Genomic DNA, 25,179 nt, shown 5'->3' on the forward strand with positions numbered 1-25,179 from the left:
TTCAAAAAAACTTCTCTTGGTTATTTTTATTAAACTTGTTCCAAAAATTCGTTTTTGACGCATAAATAAAAAAATTTACAACAAATTTTTTTTTTGTTGTATTGGCAAATGAAGTGGAAAAATCCGGGCATTTTTAACTGAAATTCGGGCAACCGGGCTGGGCCGGACTTTTGTCACATTTTGTGTCAAATATCCGAGCAAACCCGGATAAAACCGGACAATCTGGCAACCTTATTCTATAGAGATCTGGAAAAAACTAAAAAGTATGTGAGCTTCATTTTTTTTTTTTTTTTTTTTGGGATAGGGAAGAATGACCCTGGCAGTTAAACTCCCTTGAAAAAAAAAAATAAATAAATAAAAAAAAAAGCTTCATTTTTCACTGAAAGAAGGGAAGGGTCCCACATAACTATTGAAACATGAATCGTATCAAAATACAAATCCATACCAAACTCGGTACCTTTCGACTGATTAATTCACGAGATCATTATCTCAAACAACCATAGAATCGTGTCTGGTATCAAAATATCCTCCCATGTAAAATTTAGTTCCATTTGCTCGCTTATTTCTTCATTTAGAGAAAAAAAATAGTATGGAAACCTCATGAGGAGGAAAATTCCTCATTTTAAGTTTCCCGAATGGAAGATGGGAAAAGCTTTAAATCATTTCTGGAACATTTTGTTCACCCAAATATCCTCGCATGCCAAATTTGATTCCATTAGCTTGATTAGTTATCGATTTATTCAAAAATTTTATAGGTGCATTCTTTGGTGGCTCTTAATTATAGGGAGATTTTCAAAAGCCAACATTTTAATGCTCACACCCCCTAATATTGACCCTTTTGTCAAGATGACAAACTGTGCAAAATTTCAATATAGTTTGGACCACTCTGAGGCGAACCTTGAACGGTTTAAAGTTGAAAATTAAAAAAAAAAAAAAAATAAAAATTTTCATTGAACAAATTATAATCATTTTGTACACTGTAAAAATCTCAAAACAAAATTGAAATGTAGAATTTTAGCTGAAGAACAACTTCCGACAACTTCTGAATATGTCTTACTTACTTAGACTTTGCATACATCTGCCAATTCAGACCATCAGTTCCAAAGGATTAACATGTGATCCGTTGATTTTTTGTACAAATAAACAAATAAACAAAGTGAGGAGTAGGCGTTGTCTAAATGGCATCGCACGTGTTTTTTTCGGGTATGTGAAAATTTTACTAAATATATAGTTTTAATAGTGATTTTTTGTTCAATTGTTCGAAAAAATGTTCAACGATTAGTCGGAGGACAACTAAAACACTGACCAGTGGAAGTGATTTAAACGGGCTTGAGGGAGGATTGTTTCATTAAATTGGCTTTGTGCAGGTGGTTTGTTTTTTTTTTTGCCCAACTGAAGTGATATTTTACAAAGTTTCTCCGGGAAAGGGGAGGTTGAGTGTTGGTTGAGTGGTATTGGAAATTACTGATTTTGGTTTAAAAATGTGTTGGGGATGCAGTGCTTAAATATTGAATTTGGCATTTATATGATGATTTTTAAAAATTATGACTCCGTGTTATGACGGGCTGGGAAAGTAAATTCCTAAGTTCTAGCACCAGTCATATCAATCTCAGCATGCTGCGATAGAATAGGTTCGAAGCACTGTGAACAACATAAACATTACTAGAGACTTTTTTGGTATAACAATAAGTACCCTTTCACCATAGGGGTACAAGTGTAAGTATAAGGAAAAGTACATGGTAACAAGGGAAGATGTAAAACATTATTGAAAATGTAAAAATATTTATCTTTTGATTAAATATATTAAGAATAGCTTAACTCTATTATGGGGTTTAGTGGGGGACAGGACATTTAGACGAATGGACAGGACATCAAACGACCAGAAGACTGGTATACAATGGATTGTGGGTTCAAGCCAGCCGGAGTATCTCGGCAAATTTGATCTTGAGTAGGTTACTTAGGTACCTTTTCAGGATTCTTTATTTGTTTCGAACAGTTGCAAGGGAGTAAGATGAGCCAAACCTGCCCCAAATCAGTGGTAACGGACCCCTTGGTTGTGTTGCAATTATTGTTGATGAGTTAAGCATGAACAATATTTGAATTTGCGATTGAGACTTCCCGTACCGACACGGGTCGAAAGACCTATCAGCCACTGTTGGGTTCTCTTACATACATACATACAAATAAACAAATAAACAAAGCTGGATCAAATGTTTTGCGGGGTACATTATTAGCGGTGGACCGAAACATGTATCAGTGTGCAAATATAAATGATTTTGAGTTAATATTGCCAAACAATTTTTAATATTTCAAACTATTTATATTTGGTGATTTTTTAAGATCTTCAGAAATTTTGTTTCCAAACTTTTACGTACGAAGCAAATATTCAAATTTTCGAAAAATATACGAAACTATGCCAAACACAACAACTTAAAAGCGAAATAAACTTTTATGCACTTAGTTAACTGTCATTTCAAAACCTCAGCTCAACTCTTCCACTTTCATTTTTACGGGGTTGCTTTAATAACTTTATTTTTCAATATCAAAAGAACATATCAAGGCTGCACTCAATCTAACAGAAGTTAAGTGACCGGGGATTCTTATCTCCTGACAATGCTCTAGTATCCACTTTGGCGACCGTGACAGCCATCATTCTTAGACGTAGGAAGAACCTCAACTATCATCTTCAGGAGACAAATGCTCACGATTGTTTTCACCTCGTTCTAATGCAATGATCATTTCTTCATTTTAATCAGTCAACGACGTAAATGTACCGACTGCCGTCAGTAGTCATCACCTATGCAGAAAGTCTGCATCCATAATTAACTTACACACTCTGTCTGTCTTCAGTATTTGACGGCTACGAGTTGTTGCTTGTAGGGAGGTGTTTCACGTGTCACAAATTGTCACTTTGCTTTGTCTACTAGCTAACTACCTAGTAGGGGTAAGTCACATTAGCTCAAACGGTCACTGCCACCATCATCCGCCGACCTGCTTTTTGTTGTGGTTTTATCGTCATCTCACAATCCATCTCATTGTTCATGATGGCGATCTTCCTGACGCGGCTTGGATCGGATGAGTAAACGAGACTCATACCTCTTCATAGCTTGAAGACGAGATAATCTGCGTGGGAGAATTTTTAAAACATCAGCCAGACACCACCAGCCGCCAACTCAAGAGACGACACTTGCAAGAGTAACAAGCCAAACACACTAGAAGAGACAGTGAAACTTTTCTTTTATGGAGGCCAAGTTGACTAATGCCAGAGTGTTGGCTATTGTTGCGGCGCGTCTGTGGAATTTAATTATTTCCGATGGCAATGACTTTGAAGACATATGCACTCAGGGGGGTACTTTGCCTGGGGGGTGACTATGAGTTAACATTATTTTTAATTATGTGTTTTCATTAATAAAAGGTTTTCAAAATGTCACCCCGCTGAAGAATGAATTACGAGTTTGTGCTGTGATTTAAACTTTCGGATTAGTTCATCCATCTAATAGAGATATGAAACTTTGACTAATTGAACGCGTATAAAACCTTTTATTTAGTTGAAAACATAAATTAAATGTTCGCTTAAATGTTCGTTTTCAAAACTTATTTTCTCGTGCGATAGAGTCAATCCACCGAGAGTAGAGGATAAGCAATATGACGATCGATGGAAGGTTACAAAGATTTGTCAGATGTTATTGTTTGAATTTTCGCGTGATTAGATATGATCTAAACAAGATATTTAAAAGACAACCATGAAAACAATACACTACCTACTACCTATTTAATAACTACTATCTTTACACCATAAATTCGAATCCACAAAAAATCGCAATCGCTAACCATAATTAAACGAGGTTTTGCAATAGCAACATAATATACGAAAACCTTTGACATAACTTAATAACGTGATTCTCACGCCCTCACCTAAAAGGGAAAACAGCTTTTAGTCAATAGATATCACGGTATTTTCGGTCAATCCAAATAAGCCAACAACAATCGTGCCCGCCGTCGCAAAACTGCTGAAGATAGGCGAAATTTTTTGTGATATTTCACAACAAAATTGACGACACTAATTGCAGTTTTGCAACCAACTTGTTGACAATTACTACGATGAGACACCTATTCGCATGCTACTAGGGGAGACGAGGCTGATTTTATGCAATATACAAACGGCTTGGGCAATTCTTAAACGATGAGCCAACGCTTCATATTTTGATGGAACATTTTATTGGTCAAGGACATTACTTGAAATTAGACAACTTTGAATTCAAACATGAGCAATAGTTTGAACTTGTTTAAAGTTATGTTGTTTATTGACATAATAAACTAAATGAATTCTGACTGGTCAACGTATCGTTCTGTCCTGAAAATAATTATTGACAATTAGAAAAAAATGTTTTTTTTTTCTTTTCAAACTCAATTTATCATATTTCAGAATAGTTTCCATGGTATTGACTGTTCCAGAAATTATAAGCACACCTAATGTTAACGGTCACTTTGAATCGATTTTTTTTTTTCGAATTCTACTGGCTGCGTCCTTTTGTTTACACATTTCTGTACAAGGTAACACCAAAAAAACATTTAGTTTGTGATTAAATTTCAAAATGCGTGGTCTTAGTCCGGAGAAAAGAAAAAGTATCGTGCACAAGTGATGGACTGTGAGTGGAATTTCATTCAGAAAATTGAGAATTGAGAATGTGAGCGTCGGAGCGGCACGGATAGCTATTAAAAAATATGGTGAACATTGTACATTCGAAGATGAACCGAGGAGTGGTCGAAAATCTGGTCCTGTAAGTTCTGCTATCGACAAATTGGACTATAAAACTCTTCCTTGGCCACAATTCTTCACTGTATGGAACGACAAGGATATCCCCGAAAAGTAGAAGGCCATTTTCACCGAAAAATTTGGCAAGAAGGTTGTGGTATGTCAGACAATTTGCGAGTAAGGCAAAATATCTAGCCCGTACGTCACATCGGAAACAATGAACACCCAGAACTATTTAAAAGAATACCTCCAGAAGCGTTTATTGCCGATGATCAGCAGTTTATCATTAGGCTAAAGACACACTAGGGTGGTACAAAAGCCAGAACGTCTGCTTTGTGCCAAAAACATGAATCCGCAAATTGCCCCGAGGCACGGCCAATCGAGACTATTTGGGCTTTGACCAAAGCAAAGCTACAAAAATACATAAAACCAGCTGATGACATCGGAAAATTTAAAAAAGATAGGTCAAAAGTATAGACACTATAATTTCATATAGTCTGGCAAAGAGAATGACGGGAGCCAATCGAACTGTCATTCGCGCGGAGCCAATCGAGCATTCAACGATAATGTTCAAGCTCTTCATAATTCTCTCCAGTTGCAAAATAAAAAATAGTTTCTGAAATTCGTTAATAACATGCTATTTTTATCACTTCAACTAGAAATCGTTTTATATGATGAATTATAGGTTAAAAAATAGTTAAAAAAATAATGCTAAATAACTTTAGTTTATGTTAACAAAATTCCAGAAAAGCTTTGTGAATCACAATACTTCAACCATGATTTTCCAAAATTAAGAAAGTTTGCTCGATTGGCTCCCGCAAATGACAATTCGATTGGCTCCCGTCATTTTCTTTGCCAAACTATATGAAATTATAGTGTCTATAGTCAAAAGTGGTGAAAGTGATGGATATGTAACTGAGCAGAAGCTTATTAGTCATGTTCGAGGGACAGTGCGAAGTCTGGCTTATGATTATTTTAATTTATTTGAATTTAATATACCAATATTTTTATTTATTGTTTTGAAAGTGTACTTATAATTTCTGGAACAGCCTATATCATATATGGTTTTCAAACTTTTTCCACTCACCGCCCCTTTTTGCTAATTTTTTTAGCTCAACGCCCTCTTTAAATAAAAACTTTAAATTACAAATCGCTGATTGGAATCTTTGAACTAGAATCCATAGCCAGCCGAGGTTCATAGAGTACTCTGAGGGTGGGTATCTTCAGAAAAGAGCAATAAACTATATAAAATGCTTGCAAAATTTGATAGAATTTAATTTAATTCGATCTAATACGTTTTAATTTTTGATCAACATCTTTGCAGCAGAAGAACTTTTTAAACTTTTCGAAATTCACGTTTCAATTTCTGAATTTTGTAAAAAAAAATGCTACTTTCAAATAAAATCCATTATTGTAGAAGTGAAATAACGACAAGTCTCAACTTGATAAAAAAAATATGACAACAAATAAAATAAGAGGAATGAAAAAAAATCAAAATGATTTGAAAAAGGTTATCAACACTGAAATCGGTTTGAATTTACATCTGTGCTCCATTCGCCCGAAAGAACGCTACACAAGCTAAAACTATTTTAATTCAATTCATAATTCAGTTTGAATTTAATTTTTTTAATTGTTAATCAATTTTTGAGACATTTTTAAGATCACAACAACTAACTTGAATTTTGGTAAAAAAGATGCTTTAACAATTGAATTCAGCATAATTACTGCATTCACGGGTCTCAAAATCAACATAGATTTCAATAACCAACTTATTTTAAAGGTTTAACCAGGGCAATTCTCACAATTTAATTTTTTTATCGATTGAACTAAAAATGAAAATCTCGAAACTTTAAACTATGTGGAAAAAAGTCAGAATTCTGTAAAAAAAATTTCAAAATCTATGATCAAATCTGTGACGGCTTTTTAAACATATTTTTAAGGAAGCATTTTTAGTCCAGCAAATTTTTTTAGACAATACATTGCATAAAATGAGCATTGACAAGCATTGGCATTCAAAATTTACGCTTATTTCTATACATATTTTAGTCTCAAATCTTATTATAATTTAGTGTTTAGTGCTGCAATGTCTTTACATTGTTGTGCATTTAATTTAAACATTGTCATTTAAATTCCACGTTGATTCGAAACTTGTAAAATGTGAATTTTATTATGCCTTACCGCCCCCCCTCAGCCCTTCCAACGCCCCCAAATTTCAAATTATGATTATTCGGATTTAAACGTTGGACTGACTTGTGTAAGGTTCAACTATCGAGCACATATATTTTTCAGTAAGATAGCCTCAGATTAGTTTAAAATGATTTTGAATAACTTTTTGTTTTCATAGGAAATTTCTCTTATTTTTTAAATTTTTATGGAAGTGTTAGATTACAGATATTTTTCTTGACTCTAATCTAACAAATTCAGCTTCAAGGTGGCAAACAAATGGATAAAAAACTTTAAAAAAAATGCTCCATTTTACTCCTTCGACAGATATTTAACTTTCAATGTGTGTTGAGCTTCAACTTCAATTTACGAAAATCCTCAGAATTACTGGAGTGAACTCTAACAAAAAAAAAGTCATATTTTGCCAGTGTCCTTATTTTGTCTTTTTTAAATGGATCATAGTTAATAAATAAAAAAAAATAAAAGGAAAACATTAACCCTAACAAGAGTTGCCTTGCGCTTAAGCTTACCAGATTGCCCGGACTTGTCCGGCTGCTTGATACAACATTTGGGAAAAGTCCGAAATCCCCCAGAATTTTATCATAAATTCCTCGGATATTGCCAAGGTTTATTCACTTCATTTGCAAAATCAAACAAAAAACTCAATCGAGTCATTACTCATTACCATTTTTCATTTTTCGTCAAAAAAAAGAATTTTATTGAGCAAGTTTTATCAACATAATTATGAGTTGTTTGTGAAGCCTTAAAAGATATTTAAATCTGCTGATGTGTTTCAATAAACAAATATTGGTTTAAGCATTTTTTTTAATTAATTTTTATTAAATTGTTTGGTTTCGCCCTGATTGGTCGAAAATAGCCTGGGTGCCAGTTCAAAGCGTATACCAACTAATTCAAGAAATCACATATTACTTGTACTTATTTTTGTACCAAATATTAGCAAACAATTTTTTAAACAAGGCCGTACAAAATGTCAATTTTTTGGTGGTTCGAGATCATGGCCCTAGGAACGGGGTGGGAGGATTTTTGTGTTTAAATATGATTCTGAATGTCTCACATGGGTTAAACAAACGGTAAAATGATAAAGTAAAGTTCCATACTTTCAATCTTTCGACAAAGTAATAAATATTTACACAAACCATAATTTTTATGAGGCACATATCTAAAAATTTTTGATTATGAATAGAATTTTTGTTTTGTACTATTATAAGATAAATTCCAACTTTCACGGATTCAAAACTTTATTTTATCAATACCAAAGTTTTCCAATTTTTTCATGTCCAAAAAAAATTTCATCATGAAAAAGGCGAAATATTGCAAAAAGTAGTATTTTTACTGTCTTTGGTTTTTAATTTGAATGTCCTTAGTAGTGTAAAGGGTTTGTATCAATCAGTTTTTATAATTCTATGTATCTATTGAAGTTCACTTACACAAAGAACAAATTTTTTAATTATTATTTTCACACCTTTGATTAAACGAAAAGTTTACCTTTTTCAAAATGTGTGAATTTGAAATCAGTGAGTTGTGCACCAAGGTTGCCGAAAGCAGAGAAAAATCTGCAATTTCACAGAATTTTGTGTGAAATTTCATCACTAAACCTGTGTCACAGAACATAGAATTTTGAGAAAATTCACAGATTCCACAGAATTTTTGAACTTTTAATGAATTTTCAAAATCATAAGTTTTTTGGTCACCTTTTTTTAGATTTTTTACTTTGAATTGGAAAAAAGTTTGAAAAGAATGGTAGTTTTAAATGATTTTACCCAACTAAAATGAAAAAAGACCCAATTTATCATCAATTTTCAATTAAATTAAAGACATAACATCACAGAAAACCATCACAGAATTGCACAGAATGCTTCAGATTTGCAATTTTAGAGCGGCTAACCAAGCACAAATAACGCAGGGCACAACAAAGGTTGACGAAAAAAATTATGTGATTTTGAAAAAAAAATCTGACTCTCCGTGATTTTACCCAAAAATTCTGTGATAGTTTTCTGTGATGCTATTTCCTTTAATTTTATTGAAAATTCATGATAAATTGGGTCTTTTTAACATTTTAGCTGCGAAAAATCAATTTACATTACCAACCTTATCGTACTTTTCTTATTCAAAGGACGACATCTAAATTTTTTATTGGCCAAAAAAATTATTATTTTGGAAATCCATTTAAACTCAAAAATTCTTTAGAATTCTGTATTCTGTGACACAAATTCTGTGCTGAAAATTTGCTCAAAATTCTGTAGAATTACAGATTTTTCTGTGATTTCGGCAACCCTGATTCTAATGCTAATTTCGAGGAATGGAAAAATCTTAATTGTTCTTTTAATTCTGTCGGCTATTCAAATTCTATAGAATTAATTTGTAATTTGAATCATTCCTTCGAACGTAATTGAGATTCTGCTTTTAAATATGGGAGAGTGGGGAATTATGGGCCACTTTTTTTCATTGTTCCATAACTTCCTTATTATAAAAGATAAAATAAAAATAAAAAATGTTATGGTTTTCTACATTTTTAAGGTATCATAAAATTTTTTTTTTTAAATTTTTAATAAGTTTTTTTCCCCAAATTCTGACTGTTTGCAAAAAAGCAATATTTTTTGGATTTTGAAAAATGGTGGGGGATCGTGAGCCACCAAATCCAAATTGATCAAATAACATGCAAAGTTTATGAGTTGACCCAAAACTGTGATTTCCTAATTCATTTCGTTATTTTAAAGCAATTTCAGATGATGAAATACAAAAGAGAGCTGTGTATGATCTCATAGTTTAAAAAAACTGGCCCGCGAACGTTTTGGCAAAATTTCTTATATAGGATGGACAAAATATTTTTCATAACTCTTCATTTGGCATAAGAAAACTTTACAGAAAGGTAAAATGTATTTTAAGTTCTGAATGTGTAGAAAAACATAAAAATATAGGTGATTCAAGATGTGTGGCCCACGATTCCCCACAAGCTATGATTTGCAAATTGGTTGCGTTTGTGTGACTTATTGATGTTTCATCAAAAATTCCTTTTCCACGTGAAAGATCATAACAAAACTAAGATCATAAGCGTATGAGCATATTTTTGATATGCACTTTAGGTTCCCCATCGATGAAATCAGCGGGTGGTTTTTAATTATGTAATTAAATTTTTCTAACTTTTTTTTAGCTTGATAAATAAAAGAAGCATATGATGCGTATTTCAGTCAACAATACATAGGAATATATGCTCGCGCATAGCGACGACGATGACAGTTGGTTTGAGAATTTTATCTCAACACACATCTGAGATATTAAAGGTGGCCCATGGTTTCCCCATGGCCCATCATACCCCACTCTCCCCTACTTTTTTTTCGGGGAGTTTTTTCAGCTTGCAGTCTTATTTTTAGCAAAAACGACGTATTGATTTACGTTTCCAACGTTTCGATCCTTATTGGATCTTCTTCAGGGACGAAAAGATGCCGTTTTCTTGTGAGTGTCGACTCGGCTGGTCGTGTTCAGCTGTCTTTTGATTGCGTACAGATGTTTGCGGATAAAAATCCGTCTGTCTAATGATTTTGGCATTAATTTTCCACAGCATCGAACTTTTAGCACAGTCTTCACTTTTCACTTATTTTGTTGTCACTATTTTCATGGTTCACTAGTACAATTCTTAAGGAGAATTTTGATTTTTATTTTTACTTCGACTTTTTCAACTTTATTGTGTGATTAAATATTCAACCAGGATTGATCTCTTGAGTTTGTATAAATAATATGCAGTTTTACTTTGAATTTTATTAAGCAGAAACGTAGCTTGGTTTTAAAATAAATAAACTAAATAGGTTTTTTTACAAACTGCTAAAGATATTTCTTTAACTAAAATGAAAACAAAATTAGGGCCTCCTGGACAAATTGCCCGGGGCCCCAGACGGCTTATTTCGTATATGCTTCCTTTGCAAATTCAAAGAAAAATTTAATTTGACTGATCAGAATTACCTATATGAGGCCCTTGAAGCCAAAGTGGTATAAGTGCATTAAAGCTTATCACGAGAAAACACACTTTTCTATACACTTTTTTTCAAAACTTGTATTGTTCTTTTGAACTTAAAGTTATGCAAATAAAATTCTAAAAATCTAAAAAATCAAATGAAATATGAAAAATCGTTTTGCATTTTAAACTCAAAATCTATCATTTTTGCACTTATACCCAAGGTTGCCGAGAAAAATTCTGTGTTTTGACAAAAAAAAAATTCTGACTTTCTGTGATTTTAACCAAACATTCTGTGACGGTTTTCTGTGATGCTTTTCCATTAATTTCATTCAAAAATCATGTCAAATTGCGTCGTTTTTACAATTTACTTAAGAAAAATCAATTTATATTACCAATTTTTTCATATTTTTCCGATTCAAAGACAATCATCCAAAATGTATATTGACATAAGAAATGAAATTTCGAAATAACGTCCAAAATTTTAAAATTCTGTGAAATCTGTGAATGTTGCTAAAATTCTGTGTTCTGTGACACAGATTCTGTGATGAAAATTGGCTTAAAATTCTGTGAAATCATAGATTTTTCTGTGATTTCGGCAACCTTGCTTATACCCCCTTTGGCTCTGAAGCCTTCATATGTATTATGCATCAATTTTATAGAGATAATTTTATCCAAATAAATATGCAAGTTTTATTTTAGAGTCCTTAAATATGATTTAAAACTGGCTGATGTGTTTCGACAGAAAAAAAAAATTACAAGTTTTTTTTTCTTCTTAACTACTTTTGAAGAACTCTCAAATTTGCCTGGATATTGCCCAGATTTTGAGTTGTAGACTTTGAAATCGAATGCCTGGATTTTGCAGGTTTTGAGATAGAATAGATCAGATTTGCCCAGCCCGGATAAGTGCGGAAAAAATTTGGCGAGCTTAGATGAGTAGATTAAGTCGATTCGGGATCTTTTTTTAATTCATCAAACCCTAAGGCCGGTTTGGTTCAAAACTCATTCATGATTTTTTGAAAAAAAAAAAAAAGTAACTTTTACATGAGTAAATTTGAAATATAAAGTTTGTATGGGGAAAATTGAACATTTTGTTATGGAAAATCAACATCAAGACCGTAATCAACCGTCACCAAAGTAATTAAAGTGTTCGGGGAAAGTTTTCGACAACTAGAAAGCCTGGATCTGGGGGAAATCGAAATTCGAGAGCCGGAATGACAAACATAAGAGTGGCTAGCGTTTTCAAGCATGTTGGAGACATGCTGTGACTCCAAATCACAACTATAAGCAAAATCTTACGACAAAAACAAGATCTCGGAAGCTGTATACGACATTGTCGACAAAGTTTGTTTGCGAGGTAATGGACGATGAAACCTACGCCAAGGCAGACTTCTGACAGCTTCCTGGACAGGAGTTTTATACAGCAACCAGAAGGAGAAAGGTGGAAGATGTTTTCAAGCATATTAAACTATCAAAGTTTTCCACGAAATATCTCGTTTTCGCTAACCAGGAAATTTACGTGAAAGGGTTTCATCAAAAGTGTTTGCTGTTTTTCCTGAGGCCTTGGAGTGGTATGCTGCTAACAACATTCAGGTTGTGCCCAAGGATAAGAACCCTCCTAACACACCAGAACTTCGCCCAATCGTAAAATATTGGACGATAGTTAAGCAGAATTTTTAGAAGACCCATAATACTGTTAACAGCGAGAAGAAGTTTAAAGCAAACTGGCGTTCTGCTGCGAAGAAAGTGGATAAGGTGACTATACAAAATCTGATGGCGGACGTCAAACGAAAGTCTCGCATATTTGGACCAGGTCGACCGGAATCTTAACTGAGTATTTTTTCCGTATTCAACTTGAAAAAAGAAAAATAGTTTTATTTTTCTAATAAACCAATAATCGATTTACACGCAATTTAATTTAACCACTTTTAGATCCGAAGACCGTTTACCTTGATTTTGAAATATTTAGGCTAAAACAAGCCTCAATGTCTGTCTTTTATTAGGCTAAGGAGTTTCACAATCGATTAAGCTTGAATAGAACATTTAAATTGACGGACAAGAAACACGGAACTCTAATGGTGCAAAGCAGAACAAATTCCAAAACTGCTTTGGCTGCTTTGGCTCATCATCTTCAAAGTCGATGATGCAAAACCATTTTTCAAGCTTAAAACCTTTAACCAAACGTCAGAACCGGAATCTAATCGGATGCACGTACGTGCAATTGAAATATGCATGGAGGTTCTACCTACTTGAAATTTTATTAAACGTATCCTCAAGCCATTTGGTTTCACATTTAGCAGAATCAATTAGTTTCGGAAACGTTCGCCAGCCGCCCATCATCATCATCATCATCATTGGTGACGTTCCGTTGGATTCTTGAGACTAGCAACGTTCTAGGTTCGTCTTTGGGTATAGGTACGCATGCACCTAAGTACTTATCGTAGTGAGTTTGCGACTTCAATTTCGCGACATAACCACTGTCCCTCTCAAATCCGCACACCTCCAATTACGTGTGGAAAAAACAAGTTTTACCACTAATTTCGATCGGAACGGTACTTTCGGATGTTTAAGGACGGCGGCAGCGGTATCTAGAACCCAAATTAACCGAGTGAGGGTCAAACGTTTCGAAACCTTAACGTAACCGGACACTTCCCATCGGATCCGTTCTTCGGTCAACTGGTTGCCTTTTTGGCCACAAACTTCCATCGCACCTAAAGTGTATGTTAATTATTAGCTAAGTTATTTGACTCCGACAGTATACCAACAAACGGTATCCGATTCGAGGGGGTTCGTTTGGTCCAAAAACGATTATGTCACTCACATGCAGTCTCAGTCCCAGTTTAAACAAATTGTGTGTGAGTGTGTTTTTTTTCTCGATTTTACTGCAAAGACATTTTCAAGCAAACGATCTAACTAGTAAAACGAATGGCAACTGATGGACGTCTTAAACTTCTACCGGCCAGTCCGGATAATTGTAGCCATCTTTCTGAAGCTGAACACGCGTACACAGTAATAATTACCAATTGAAGACTAGAAAATGGTCTCGCTCATATAACTAACCAGTCGGAGTAGTGGAAGCCTTTAGGAGATTTATGGCCAATTGCTAGTTGTAAACAACTTATAGAATATGAACAAGTACTTGCATGTGAGTTATAGATTCACTGAATTGATCTTCAGCAGCATGTGATTTGTGTTCGATTACGAAATTCGATTACAAGATGCATAGGAGCTCTTTGTTCAAAACACTCTTAACTCGAACGATTTGACATTTTAACTTTCCTAAGCATTCTGTCAACATTGACAATTTTGACCATTTTAACAATTTCGACAATTTTGACAATTTTGAAAATTTTGACAATTTTGACAATTTTTACAATTTTGACAATTTTGACAATTTTGAAAATTTTGACAATTTTAACAATTTTGACAAATTTGAAAATTTTGAAAATTTTGAGAATTTTGAAAATTTTGACAATTTTGAAAATTTTGAGAATTTTGAAAATTTGTCAATTTTGACAATTTTGACAATTTTGAGAATTTTGACAATTTTGACAATTTTGACAATATTGACAATTTTGAAAAGTTTGACAATTTTGACAATTTTGACGATTTTGACAATATTGACAATTTTGACAATTTTGACAATTTTGACAATTTTGACAATTTTGACAATTTTGACAATTTTGACAATTTTGACAATTTTGACACTTTGACAATTTTGCCAATTTTGCCAATTTTGACAACTTTGACAATTTTTACAATTTGTGACAATTTTTTGCAGTTTTGACAATTTTGACAAATTTGACAAATTTGACAATTTTGACAATTCTGGCAATTGTGACAATTTTGACAATTTAGACAATTTTGATAGTTTTGAAAACTTTGACAAATTTGACAATTTTTTTTCATCTTTTACAATTGATGATATTAATACATTCTTTAAATGGCCTGCTGGCCTGTTCTCGTGGCAGCGTGGCTATCATTTCTAAAAGTCAGTTTTAAAAACTGATATCAGGACTAATTTTTTTTCATTAGGTTATTTGAATGTTTGAGTAAGTAAATAAAACAAATAAGTAGTAGGACTGGGGTAAGTACCGCCATGAATCGAACAAAAACAAAAACATAGATGAGTTGAGTTGATTGGGGGAATAAAGTTGGATGCAGAGAAACCGGCAGCACCACGTGGAGGGCAGCGGAGTATCTAAATAAGACACTGGTGGTCAAGATAGGTACATGAATAGGTATAAAATTGGTAGATAAAAGTGTATTACATTCGAAAGAGCCGTGTAAACGCAGGGTCAAAAACAGTTCGAATTTTCGAACGATATGTATGTGATTTGAAACAAAATTACAATTTAAGCAAACAAGTAATCAGTCGCATTCTTTGGAATAACTTGTGTGGCAATAAGTAAAATGTATGTTCAAAAGCTTTCAATATTCTGACTAAGAGACAGTTTTTCTTTGGAAATTTATCAGTAATTCAGCAAAATATTTGAATTTTTGGAAGCATTTTTTCAAATGTAGTTGTTAAAATATACCTAAAATATGGCTGGTAAAACTTGAAATGAATGATCATTTATTCTAGATCCTTCAACTATAGGGAATTTGGCGAAATTTTCACTCGTTAAAATATCCACAACTAAAATATTTTTCCATCCGCATAAGCGCTCATTACATTGCACAGGGGTCCAGAACGGGAATTTAGTGAAACAAAATTAAAATAACCCAGAAACAGATTTAGACAAAAGGACGTTTTCAGCATTCGTTAGTTATAAGGCTTTTTCTATCAAAAAGATGTATTTTTCAAACCTTAATATCCCGAATTGGCGCAGACAAAAAAAATAACAAGGACAGCGTTGTGCAGTTCAAATATAAATCTATTATTTCTGAAATTTTCCCAGATGCGTTTTTTATGACTCGAGAATAAAAACCGAAGTTTGATAATTTTCAGTACAAAATAACACATTTCTTAAAGGAATGTCCTCTAATTTTTCATGAAAAGGCGCATTTTCATCGTACAATGAATAGCTAATGCAATAAAATAATTAAATAAGCGAATGAGCCCCATTTATTACCATCTTGATCAAATTTATATCATTATTGTTAAATTAAATTTCAATAAATTTCATTTTCCTTGGAAATACATTTCAACAGTTTATAACAGTGTAAACTTAAAATTAGATTTCAATTGCCAGCGGCTATAAATAAGTGGAAAGAACTCAAGTCAGCTATGCCAATGGTTTAAGTTTACACTGTTATAAACATGGTTGAAATTTTTTCAAGGAAAATAACCTTTTATGAAATTTAATTTAACAGTAATGGTATTAGTCTGACCAAAATTATACCAAATGGAGTTTATTCGCTTATTTGACTATTTTATTGAATTTAGCTTTTAATTGTACGTTGCGACTTTCCACTTAAAATTAGAGGACCTTCCTTTGAAGGGTCAGTCTCATGTGTTATTTTGTATTGAAAATTAACAAATTTTGGTTTTTTTTTTCTCAAATAAAAAAAAACAACGCATCTGGGAAAATTCCAGAAATAAAAGATTTATATTTGAACTAAACAACGCTGTCTTTGTTGATTTTTTTTTTGTTTGCCCCAATCTGAGATATGAAAGTTTGAAAAATACATCTCTGTGATAGAAAAAGCCTTATAACTAACGAATGCTTCAAGATTGACATTTGCTGTCTAAGAAGAAAAGGTGCACATTTTAATTTTATTAAAGTTCTTAGAACACACCGCTTATAAATAAATTCATTCATTAGAGCTAGAGCTGAAAAATTGTTTTTTTAGACACGCTCTAACATTTCTACATTGAACAAATCATAGTGCGCTTCTTGATCGTCATATGAATTTTATGTCATCAAAAAAGTTGCTTTAAAAGGTATTGACTGCAACTTTGTAGAAAACAATTTTACTCTATCTTTTTTATTAAAAAAGTTTGTGAGTTAAACTCAGGGAAAAAATGACACGTCTTTATATCTGAAAATGTATAATTAAAGCGCATTATTAGTTAAGCATCTTTGCTGAAGACACTTTTTGTTTAAGTCTTATAGTTTCTGCGTTATATGATTTTATTTGATTCACAAAAAATTCTAACCAAATCTAACTCAAAAAGAAAATGTATAAAGTCTGAAAAAATACATGTGTTTTAAAGCCGTGAAAATGAACCCAATTTTCATTTTTGGTGAAGATCTGAAGAAACCCGGCGCAACCCGTCAGATAATAAGTAAAATGCATGAAATGCAAGAAACAAGGTAGTAGTAGGTAGATTCTGTTATGAAATTTGCTCGAAATTCTTTAAAACTGAAGATTTTTCTGCGATTTTGGCAACCTTGGATAGACCGTTTAAGTTTTGCTTGAGATGTTTGACGGGAATTTTAATTGCTTGGTGAGCATCATAACATCAAAAGATGTATGCTTAGAGTTAAGGAAAAAAGATCTCTTCAAAGAAACTTGAAGTTTCACTGATCTTCAAAATGGAGAAAAGAAATCGATTATTGTTCTTTTCCATCATATCTGAATAATATGGACAAAAACATACGATTCTCCCCTACCTTCTTCCGTGGACAAGCTTAAACATTTTTCAAAACCCTACTTCCCCTGCCCTGATTTTCACGTGAACAAATTGGAAATCTATTACAGTTGGAAAACACTTTTTTTTTGTTGTTGAAATGATTGAAAACAATTTAAAAAAAAATAAAGATTTTTTTTAAATTATTATTTTTATCACTTGCTTCCATGGGTGTTCACATTGGTTTGTCACGCCCATTTAGTAGAAGAAAGTGATGACACTTGTTCGCTGAGTTGCATATTCTTCAGTCATACGTCGTTACGAAATAACCTTCAGTAAAGCTCAAATATTTACAAAAATGTGAGTCAAATTTAGCCCCAACCTAAAACTGGATTACGTGAGATAGTAACTTAAATTTGCTCGAGAAAAATTAACAAGAATTGACGGCTTTAGCGGATCCCGAGCATAAATCTCGACTACAAATTTGAAGTAAAAATTTGTAGTAAAAATGTTATTGTTATGTATACATTTTTTTTAATTAGATCTATTTTTTTTTCTTGAATACAATAAATTTCTGGACTTTAGAGAAGAAAAAAAACTTTCGAAAACATTTATTATTTAAGCATGTCCACGAGGACATAACTCTAACCCCTATAGGGGGAAGTGTTCCTATATGCGCATATTGGGTAATATGCGCATACAGCCGATTGACAATATGGCTGGAGATTCATCATATCTAATTAGTGCAGTTTGAGGGTAATACGCTTTTAACACATGGCATAAAAAAATTAAATTATTATATAAAGTCGAAAAAATTTAAAAATTCAAACAAGATTTTTGTCAGTTTTGTTATAATATATTGAACTTTAATTATTGTGCATACAGATTCTGTGAACAAAAATTTTAGTGGTTTTTCTTTCTTATTCATCTGGAAATCGGAAATTCAGCAAATCGAAGCTTTTGGCAAAGTTGTAAATGATAAGATATTGGAATAAGAGACAGGTTCTGAATGCCCATATCAAGGCAGGTTAAATGCCTATATCAAGAAAAATAGATTAGTCTTATAATTTTTTTACTTTTTATCATTTAAACATGAAATCTACGCTCAAATCACAATCTTACTGCGAAAAAAGAAGAACTTCCTACTGATCCGATAAAAATACAATATGAACAAAAGATTACCCTGAAATATGGCCATATGGCATACTTAACTATGTTTCGTGCAAAAGAACTAGTGATGTAAAAAATTTCACCAAAATTTCGGCCTTGACGTATGCTTAACATCCTTTTCTACCATTTTCAATTAAATAATATCAAAATATTGCAAATGGTAATGAAATATAGCTAAAAACATAAATATGCGCATTTAGCCCGTCAGTTTCGGAAATCGGCTATTTTGACTTCTTTTATTATAAAATTATTTTCACAAAAACTGTAAGAGATTTTAACAGAAAAATTTCACTAACGTATATAAAACAGATGTCCGCTCATGTGCATATAGTTTTCAGACTCCTATCTTTTGGAGTATAGGATAAAATGAGTGCTTTCCTTAATATGCGCATATAGCCTTCCTCTCCCCTACCCCCTTTGTGGACAGGCGTGCACATTTCCAATCCCCCTCTTCCCTTAAGTTGTCCACATGATATTTGACCGAATCTTACTTGTTTATAAGCTTGTTAGCTTGTGCTGTTGTAATTTTAATATTTTTTTTTTCTTCTCACATGCCGAAATCGGACACGAATGCCAAAAAGTTGGTAAAATGTCCCAAATTAAATTAATCAATCAACATGCCGAAATGATGATTTTTAAATATCAGGTGCTTGGAGCTGAATTGTATAAAAGCAGATTTAGAGAAAACACGCTTTTAAGTTGTTGTGTTTGGCCATGTTCCATATATTTTTCGTAGCTTTGAATTTTCCCTTCGAACGTAAAGATATGGAAATAAAATTCTAAAAATCTGAAAAAAAAATTTTTTTGAGGAATTTTTTGGCATCATTAACTTAAAATCAACCATTTTGTCACTTATACCGCTTTGGTTCTGAGGGCCCCATATAGAATATGAATCTAGTTGAGGTTTGTAATGTAAAACCCACGTGAAATAATTTTTTGAAAAGTATCACTCTAACTTAAGTTATCTGGAATCTCTAGAGTCAGCATTATAGAAATTTTCTGCATTTATGAAGGCTTAGCAAATCATGGTTAATTTTATTCAAAACTTGGCAAAATCTGGGCATTTGAATTGAATTTTTTCAACCATAAATCTGGACAAATCTAAGTAGAATCCAATGAGAATAAAATTCAGAGAAAGTGAAGAAAACTTCTCACTTATTTCAACAAAACACGCCAGCAGCGTTCAAATTGTTTTTCAAACTCCAAAAATAAATCAGTTTAGAAAACGTGCCCAACTCGAGTTATCTGTAGGGGAGATACCCCACATGGGCCACTTTTTTCTTTATTAACTTCTTTATTATGAAAGATAAAAGAAATATTAATGGAAAGATTTTTTACATTTTTAAGGTATCATTAGGCCATTTTTTATTATTTAAACAAATTAATATCCCCGAGTTATGTTTCAAAAAAAAGTAATTATTTTAGGATTTTGAAAAATTGTAGGGAATCGTGGGCCACCAAATCCAAATTGGTCAAATAATGTGCAAAGTTTATGAGTTGACCCAAAATTGAAATTTCATAATTCATAATTTATTGTAAAGCAATTTCTGATGAGGACAAAAAAAGAGAGTTGTGTATGATCGAATAATTCCTATAACATGGGTCGCGAACGATTCAGCAAAATTCCGACAAAATATTTCTTATAACTGTTCATTTGGCATAAGAAAACTGTAAAGATACGAAAAACGTATTTCAAGTTCTGAATGTGTATCAAATATAAAAATTTAACTGGCCCACGATTTTCCCACAAGCTATGATTTACAAACTGCTTGCGTTAGTGTGACTTATTGATTTTTCATCAAAAATTCCTTTTCCACGTGAAAGAATTTGACATAACTAAGATCATGAGCATACTTTTGTTATGAACTTTAGGTTTCCCATCGATGCAATTAGCGGATGCTTGTTTAATTTATTGTATGTATTTTTTTCTTTAATTTGTTTAAGATTCATAATTGAAAGAAGCATTTGATGCTCAACAACATATAGGAAAATATGCTTACGCAAAGCGACGAGGATGACAGTTGGATTGAGATTTATATCTCAACACACATCTGAGATATTCAATGTGGCCAACGTTATCCCACTCTCCTCTATGTTTTAATAAGGTCGGAACAAATATAAATTCTTCTTTTGCCACCCCTTCCCCATCGATTTTTTAAAATAAAAAATACTTAAAGGGGGGGATAAACAAATTTTGAAGATTTTTTCGTCGAATTTATCAAAAATTGCAACAATTACAAGAACGAAAGACAATCCTTGAAAGATGGGAATTTTATCACTTTTTAACATTCTACATTTTTGCATATTTTCGTTCTTAAATAGCTCAATATTCCGTATTTTTAATATGGATTTAACGGCGACTGAAAAATCATTTTCTAAGCGTTGTCGAAATTTGAAAAAAAATACAATAGCTAACATACTGGGTTGAGAATTCACCATATTTACCTGGAATGTTTTATGTTGCTTTGTTAACTAAAAAAATATAACCCTAGCTAATGATCAACGTTAACAGGATATAAATTTTTCTAAAAGATGTAGATTTATTGAAACTTTCGTAAACCTAGGATGAGAAACTAGATTAGTGTATTTTTTTAGGTTTGTGTTTGTATTTCATTTTTTTGTTTGTTATTTTTTGTTTTTGTTATTTTGTTATTTTTAGGTTTGTGTTTGTATTTCATTTTTTTTTTTGTTATTTTTTGTACAAAGGAGGACGTGGAAGACCTCTAAGGTTAAAGCGTCAATCAACTAAAAAAAACTAACATAGTAACGAAATTTAAATTAAATTAAATTAAATTCATTGCTAAATTTATCACATTTGAGTTATTTGATAGAGTGCTACTTCTAAAAGTAGCGGATTCGCGACAAACGAAAAAACGAGAATCTTGTATTTGGTCCGTAATGCGTTGACGTAAATTTTTTTAAAGAGTTTGTAATAAAAATTCAAAAATTTTATGCGAGTAATATCTGCATAACATTTTGAAATTTTCTACACATTACATTTTTAAACTGTGACCCAGAGATGGGTCTTGACTCAAACATTCAGTCAGCGAAACTTTTTTTGTAGAGAAATGAATCCAACTTAGATGAAATTTCAGGGACTAGATAAGAGAAAATCGATATTGAAAAACATGCGAAAAAAAACACATTACAAAAAAAAAACAATTTTATTGTGTTTTGCACTGTGCACTGTGAACACTTCTCATTGACGATATTGTTATGAAAGTGTAACCGCATAATGAAATAGTTTACATAACATTGCGCAATTCTAGTATCAAGAACATTCTACTAAACTCAGCAGAAGCTATAAAATATTCCATAAAGAGCGCGCATCGTTTGTCTACCCCAACTTAACAACATAATTACCATCGAATGTCTTATTGTTTTGATTAATGTTATTCGTCGTAATTATTTCTTACGCAGGAATCGGTATCGATGACACATTCGTAATGCTCGCGGCGTGGCGACGCACCTCGGTCAAACTGTCGGTGCCAGAACGCATGGGCCATACGATGTCCGAGGCGGCCGTTTCCATCACCATCACATCGCTGACGGACATGATCTCGTTTTGGATCGGCATCGCCAGTCCGTTCCCTTCGGTGCGGATCTTCTGCAGCTACAGCGGCCTGGCCGTGTGCTTCACCTACCTGTGGCATGTGACGTTCTTCGCTGGCTGTATGGCCGTTTCGGGGTACTGCGAGTACCGGAATCTTCATGCCATCTTTGGCTTCAAGGTGCTGCCCGAGTCGGTTGCTATCAAAGGTAAGTCGTTGTCTTATTCGAAACGCAAATCAAACTTTGCCCACATAAAAAAACGGATAGGGTTAAACTATTCGATACGCATATCGAATTAACTAAAATGGACTTCACCGTCACCGTCCTTCTTTCTCTCTCTGTGTGTATCTATCAGTGGATCAGTCAGCGAGAAGTTCTGTTCTAAGGAATTCCAGCCATAACCTCCTACAAACGCTCTTCCAGCCAGTTGCTATTTTAACGCACTTCTAATGTATCGTTTAACCCACTTAACGATCGTCGGCTGGTTTGAAACCTTACAAAAACATGATCCTTATCACGCACATTACCTTCCTAGAGGACCGCTGACTGGAGAAGGTATTCTTCAGCTTGATGCACCGTAACTGTGAAATGCAGTATCTTTATCTTTGGTCAGAAATCCGCAACGGCCAGCGGCCACTCTTCCTGCTAATGTGTGGGATTGATGTGATTCATTTAATTGCCCCTCAATCCATTCTTTTGCAGTTCACATTCCGAACATGCGGTGAAATTGAAGCAGTTATCTTAAAGAGTTTCCGGGATGCTCAAGAGTCACCCACCGGTATCTTTCCATACTTTTCTTAAAAACTTTTTGTTTAATATGTTTTTAGGTTAAATCGATTCTTTCTACCAAATATTTCTATTTTTTTTTTTTGAAATTGAAAACAAAATTTGAACATCCCTAGCTCCCAAGTCACCAAGAACCAGGAAGCAAATGCGTGCTAGCAGAAACGAAGAAAACAGATGACCATTTCTCTCGCCACACATTTCAATGGCCCCTGATGTGGTATTAAATGTGGCAGATATCTAACTGTGCGACATGCTAGACATAAAAGTGTTGTTGCATGATCCTATTACCAGCATCCGACACAACTCGGTTAAGAAGTCTTGATCTCTTGATGCGCCGAAGTCAATTGAATCCAATCGATGGGAAGTGCTTCTTGGAAGTGCATATTTTATTTTATACACATGCAAGGATGGAATAATTTGATAATAATTACATTTTTTTTCTTTTCAAAAAAGCCTGCCAACTTTGTGTGGGGTTTAATTTAAAAAAAAATGGCTGAGCGATAACTTATTATCTGCATGGACTTTGTTCAGGATCGCCCCTGAAGGCACGGATCGATAGCATCAGATGTTCCGAGATTAAATAAAAACCGCACTCTTTCAAAACAAACATTACAAACTTTTAGTGGACTGTATAACGACTTAAAACTATTTTACAAATTTGGACTTCCGACAAACAATTATTCTGACACAAACTATGGCATCTCTGGGCCTCTGACTCTGGCCGCACGGGCCGCTGATGATGTTACCGTGTTCCGTCTTCGCTGGTGGTTGGTCGGGAAAAGAGACCGAGTCAAGGATCGACGGTGGCTCGATCCTTCGGAAAAACCTCTTCGTGTCCGAGGAAAACCGATGATTTTGGCGCGCATTACCGCCGTTAATGCGCGCAGCATCGCCATGTTGCTACTGGGCCTTTTCTGGTGTTAGGGTGGTTCAACGGAGCTCGTTCGTTCCAGAACATGCCGCCCGCCTTGAAAGGTGACGGAACGGATGCATTTCAACACCTTCCTTGTTGGGCCAACCGCTGATGATGTACTTCGACCCTCGTTTTGGCTTCGATCACACCGATGACCTGCGCTCGTTGCTATGATGTGCCGCCCGCCGTTGACCCACATCGCTTTCGACCTCGCCTATGCTGTTGCCTATTGCCCTTTTTGATTGCAACCTCTCTCCCAGCAAACATTTATGAAGGTATAACACAGGAACAACAGAATTATTCAAACCAATATACCAGATGAAAAGATTGTATTAAACTTACCAAAATAGCATATAGCTACAAAATTGGAGGCGATATATCTACAGCCACAAGATTCCAACGATTCGATTTTCCCACCAAATGCAAAATAAACGAAAAAAAAATGTCCCCGACCGTCTCTTGAATTCCAGACCTCCGAGTTGGCTGCCGGATGTCTTACCACGATGCCAACTCATCATCTGATATGATCCACGCTATAGCTCTATGGGTGAGATTCTTTTTTTATGAGAGGAGACCGAAAAGAGCGTTAATTGAAGGACCGCCCATTTATCGTAAATTAGTTCACTGAAATCGTAAACGTTGAATTAGCATATTCTCAACGTTTTAGAGACATATATACGAATTGACTAAACTGCTATCCGATTCAGCTTTTTTTAGGCAAAGCTTGTCGTAAATAAATTATGGAAAATCACTCAATACCAACGTTTTTACGATGGTTATTGAAAATGTCTTAATATTCGATTTGGATTATCATTTCTATTACGATTTCATGTTAGCTGGGCTGGTTGTCCGCCTTCGTCCGATGGTAGTCTTGGTAGGTGCCTGATAGCTTGGGAAAGGAAGTATCACTCTTCAAATTTTGTCTGATATTTCAGAATACTTAACCTCTCTGAGCGTGCGCTGGCCTTTGCCACGACCAGCGTTGTGATTCCAACTCATGCTCTGACTTGATTCCGAATGCCTTTCTGACTGTTCAAACTCTGAGCTTTCCAAGCTCTCTGACTTTCAAAAAACTGACATAAGCCGAACAATCAAGTTCCCAAGCTCTTCCGACACATACTCAGACTTTATAACTGACATACAACTAACATAAAAGCTGACTCAACATACATTTCTTTCCAACTTATTTCTGACAGATATTCTGAATGAATTGCTGACTTTTCTCAAAATATTTATCCGACAACCAATACTGAATGATTTTCCAACAATATTCTCAGACTGATTTTCTGAATGTTTTTCTGAACGTGTTTCTGAATGGGTTTCCAACAATTTTCACTGACCGTTTTTCTAAA

General features: G+C 33.8%; 1 protein-coding gene across 1 annotated transcript in view; it reads left to right on the forward strand.

Moving 5' to 3' along the window:
- LOC129749407 (patched domain-containing protein 3) overlaps positions 1-25,179 on the forward strand; it is a 167,665-nt gene that overhangs the window by 66,567 nt on the left and 75,919 nt on the right. Inside the window, exon 6 of the mRNA XM_055744379.1 lies at positions 21,997-22,335. Coding sequence (XP_055600354.1) covers positions 21,997-22,335 — 339 coding nt within the window. The remainder of the gene's footprint in view (positions 1-21,996; positions 22,336-25,179) is intronic.

The sequence above is a fragment of the Uranotaenia lowii genome, chromosome 2 (genome assembly GCF_029784155.1).
Source record: "Uranotaenia lowii strain MFRU-FL chromosome 2, ASM2978415v1, whole genome shotgun sequence".
In the NCBI taxonomy this organism is placed as follows: Eukaryota; Metazoa; Arthropoda; class Insecta; order Diptera; family Culicidae; genus Uranotaenia; species Uranotaenia lowii.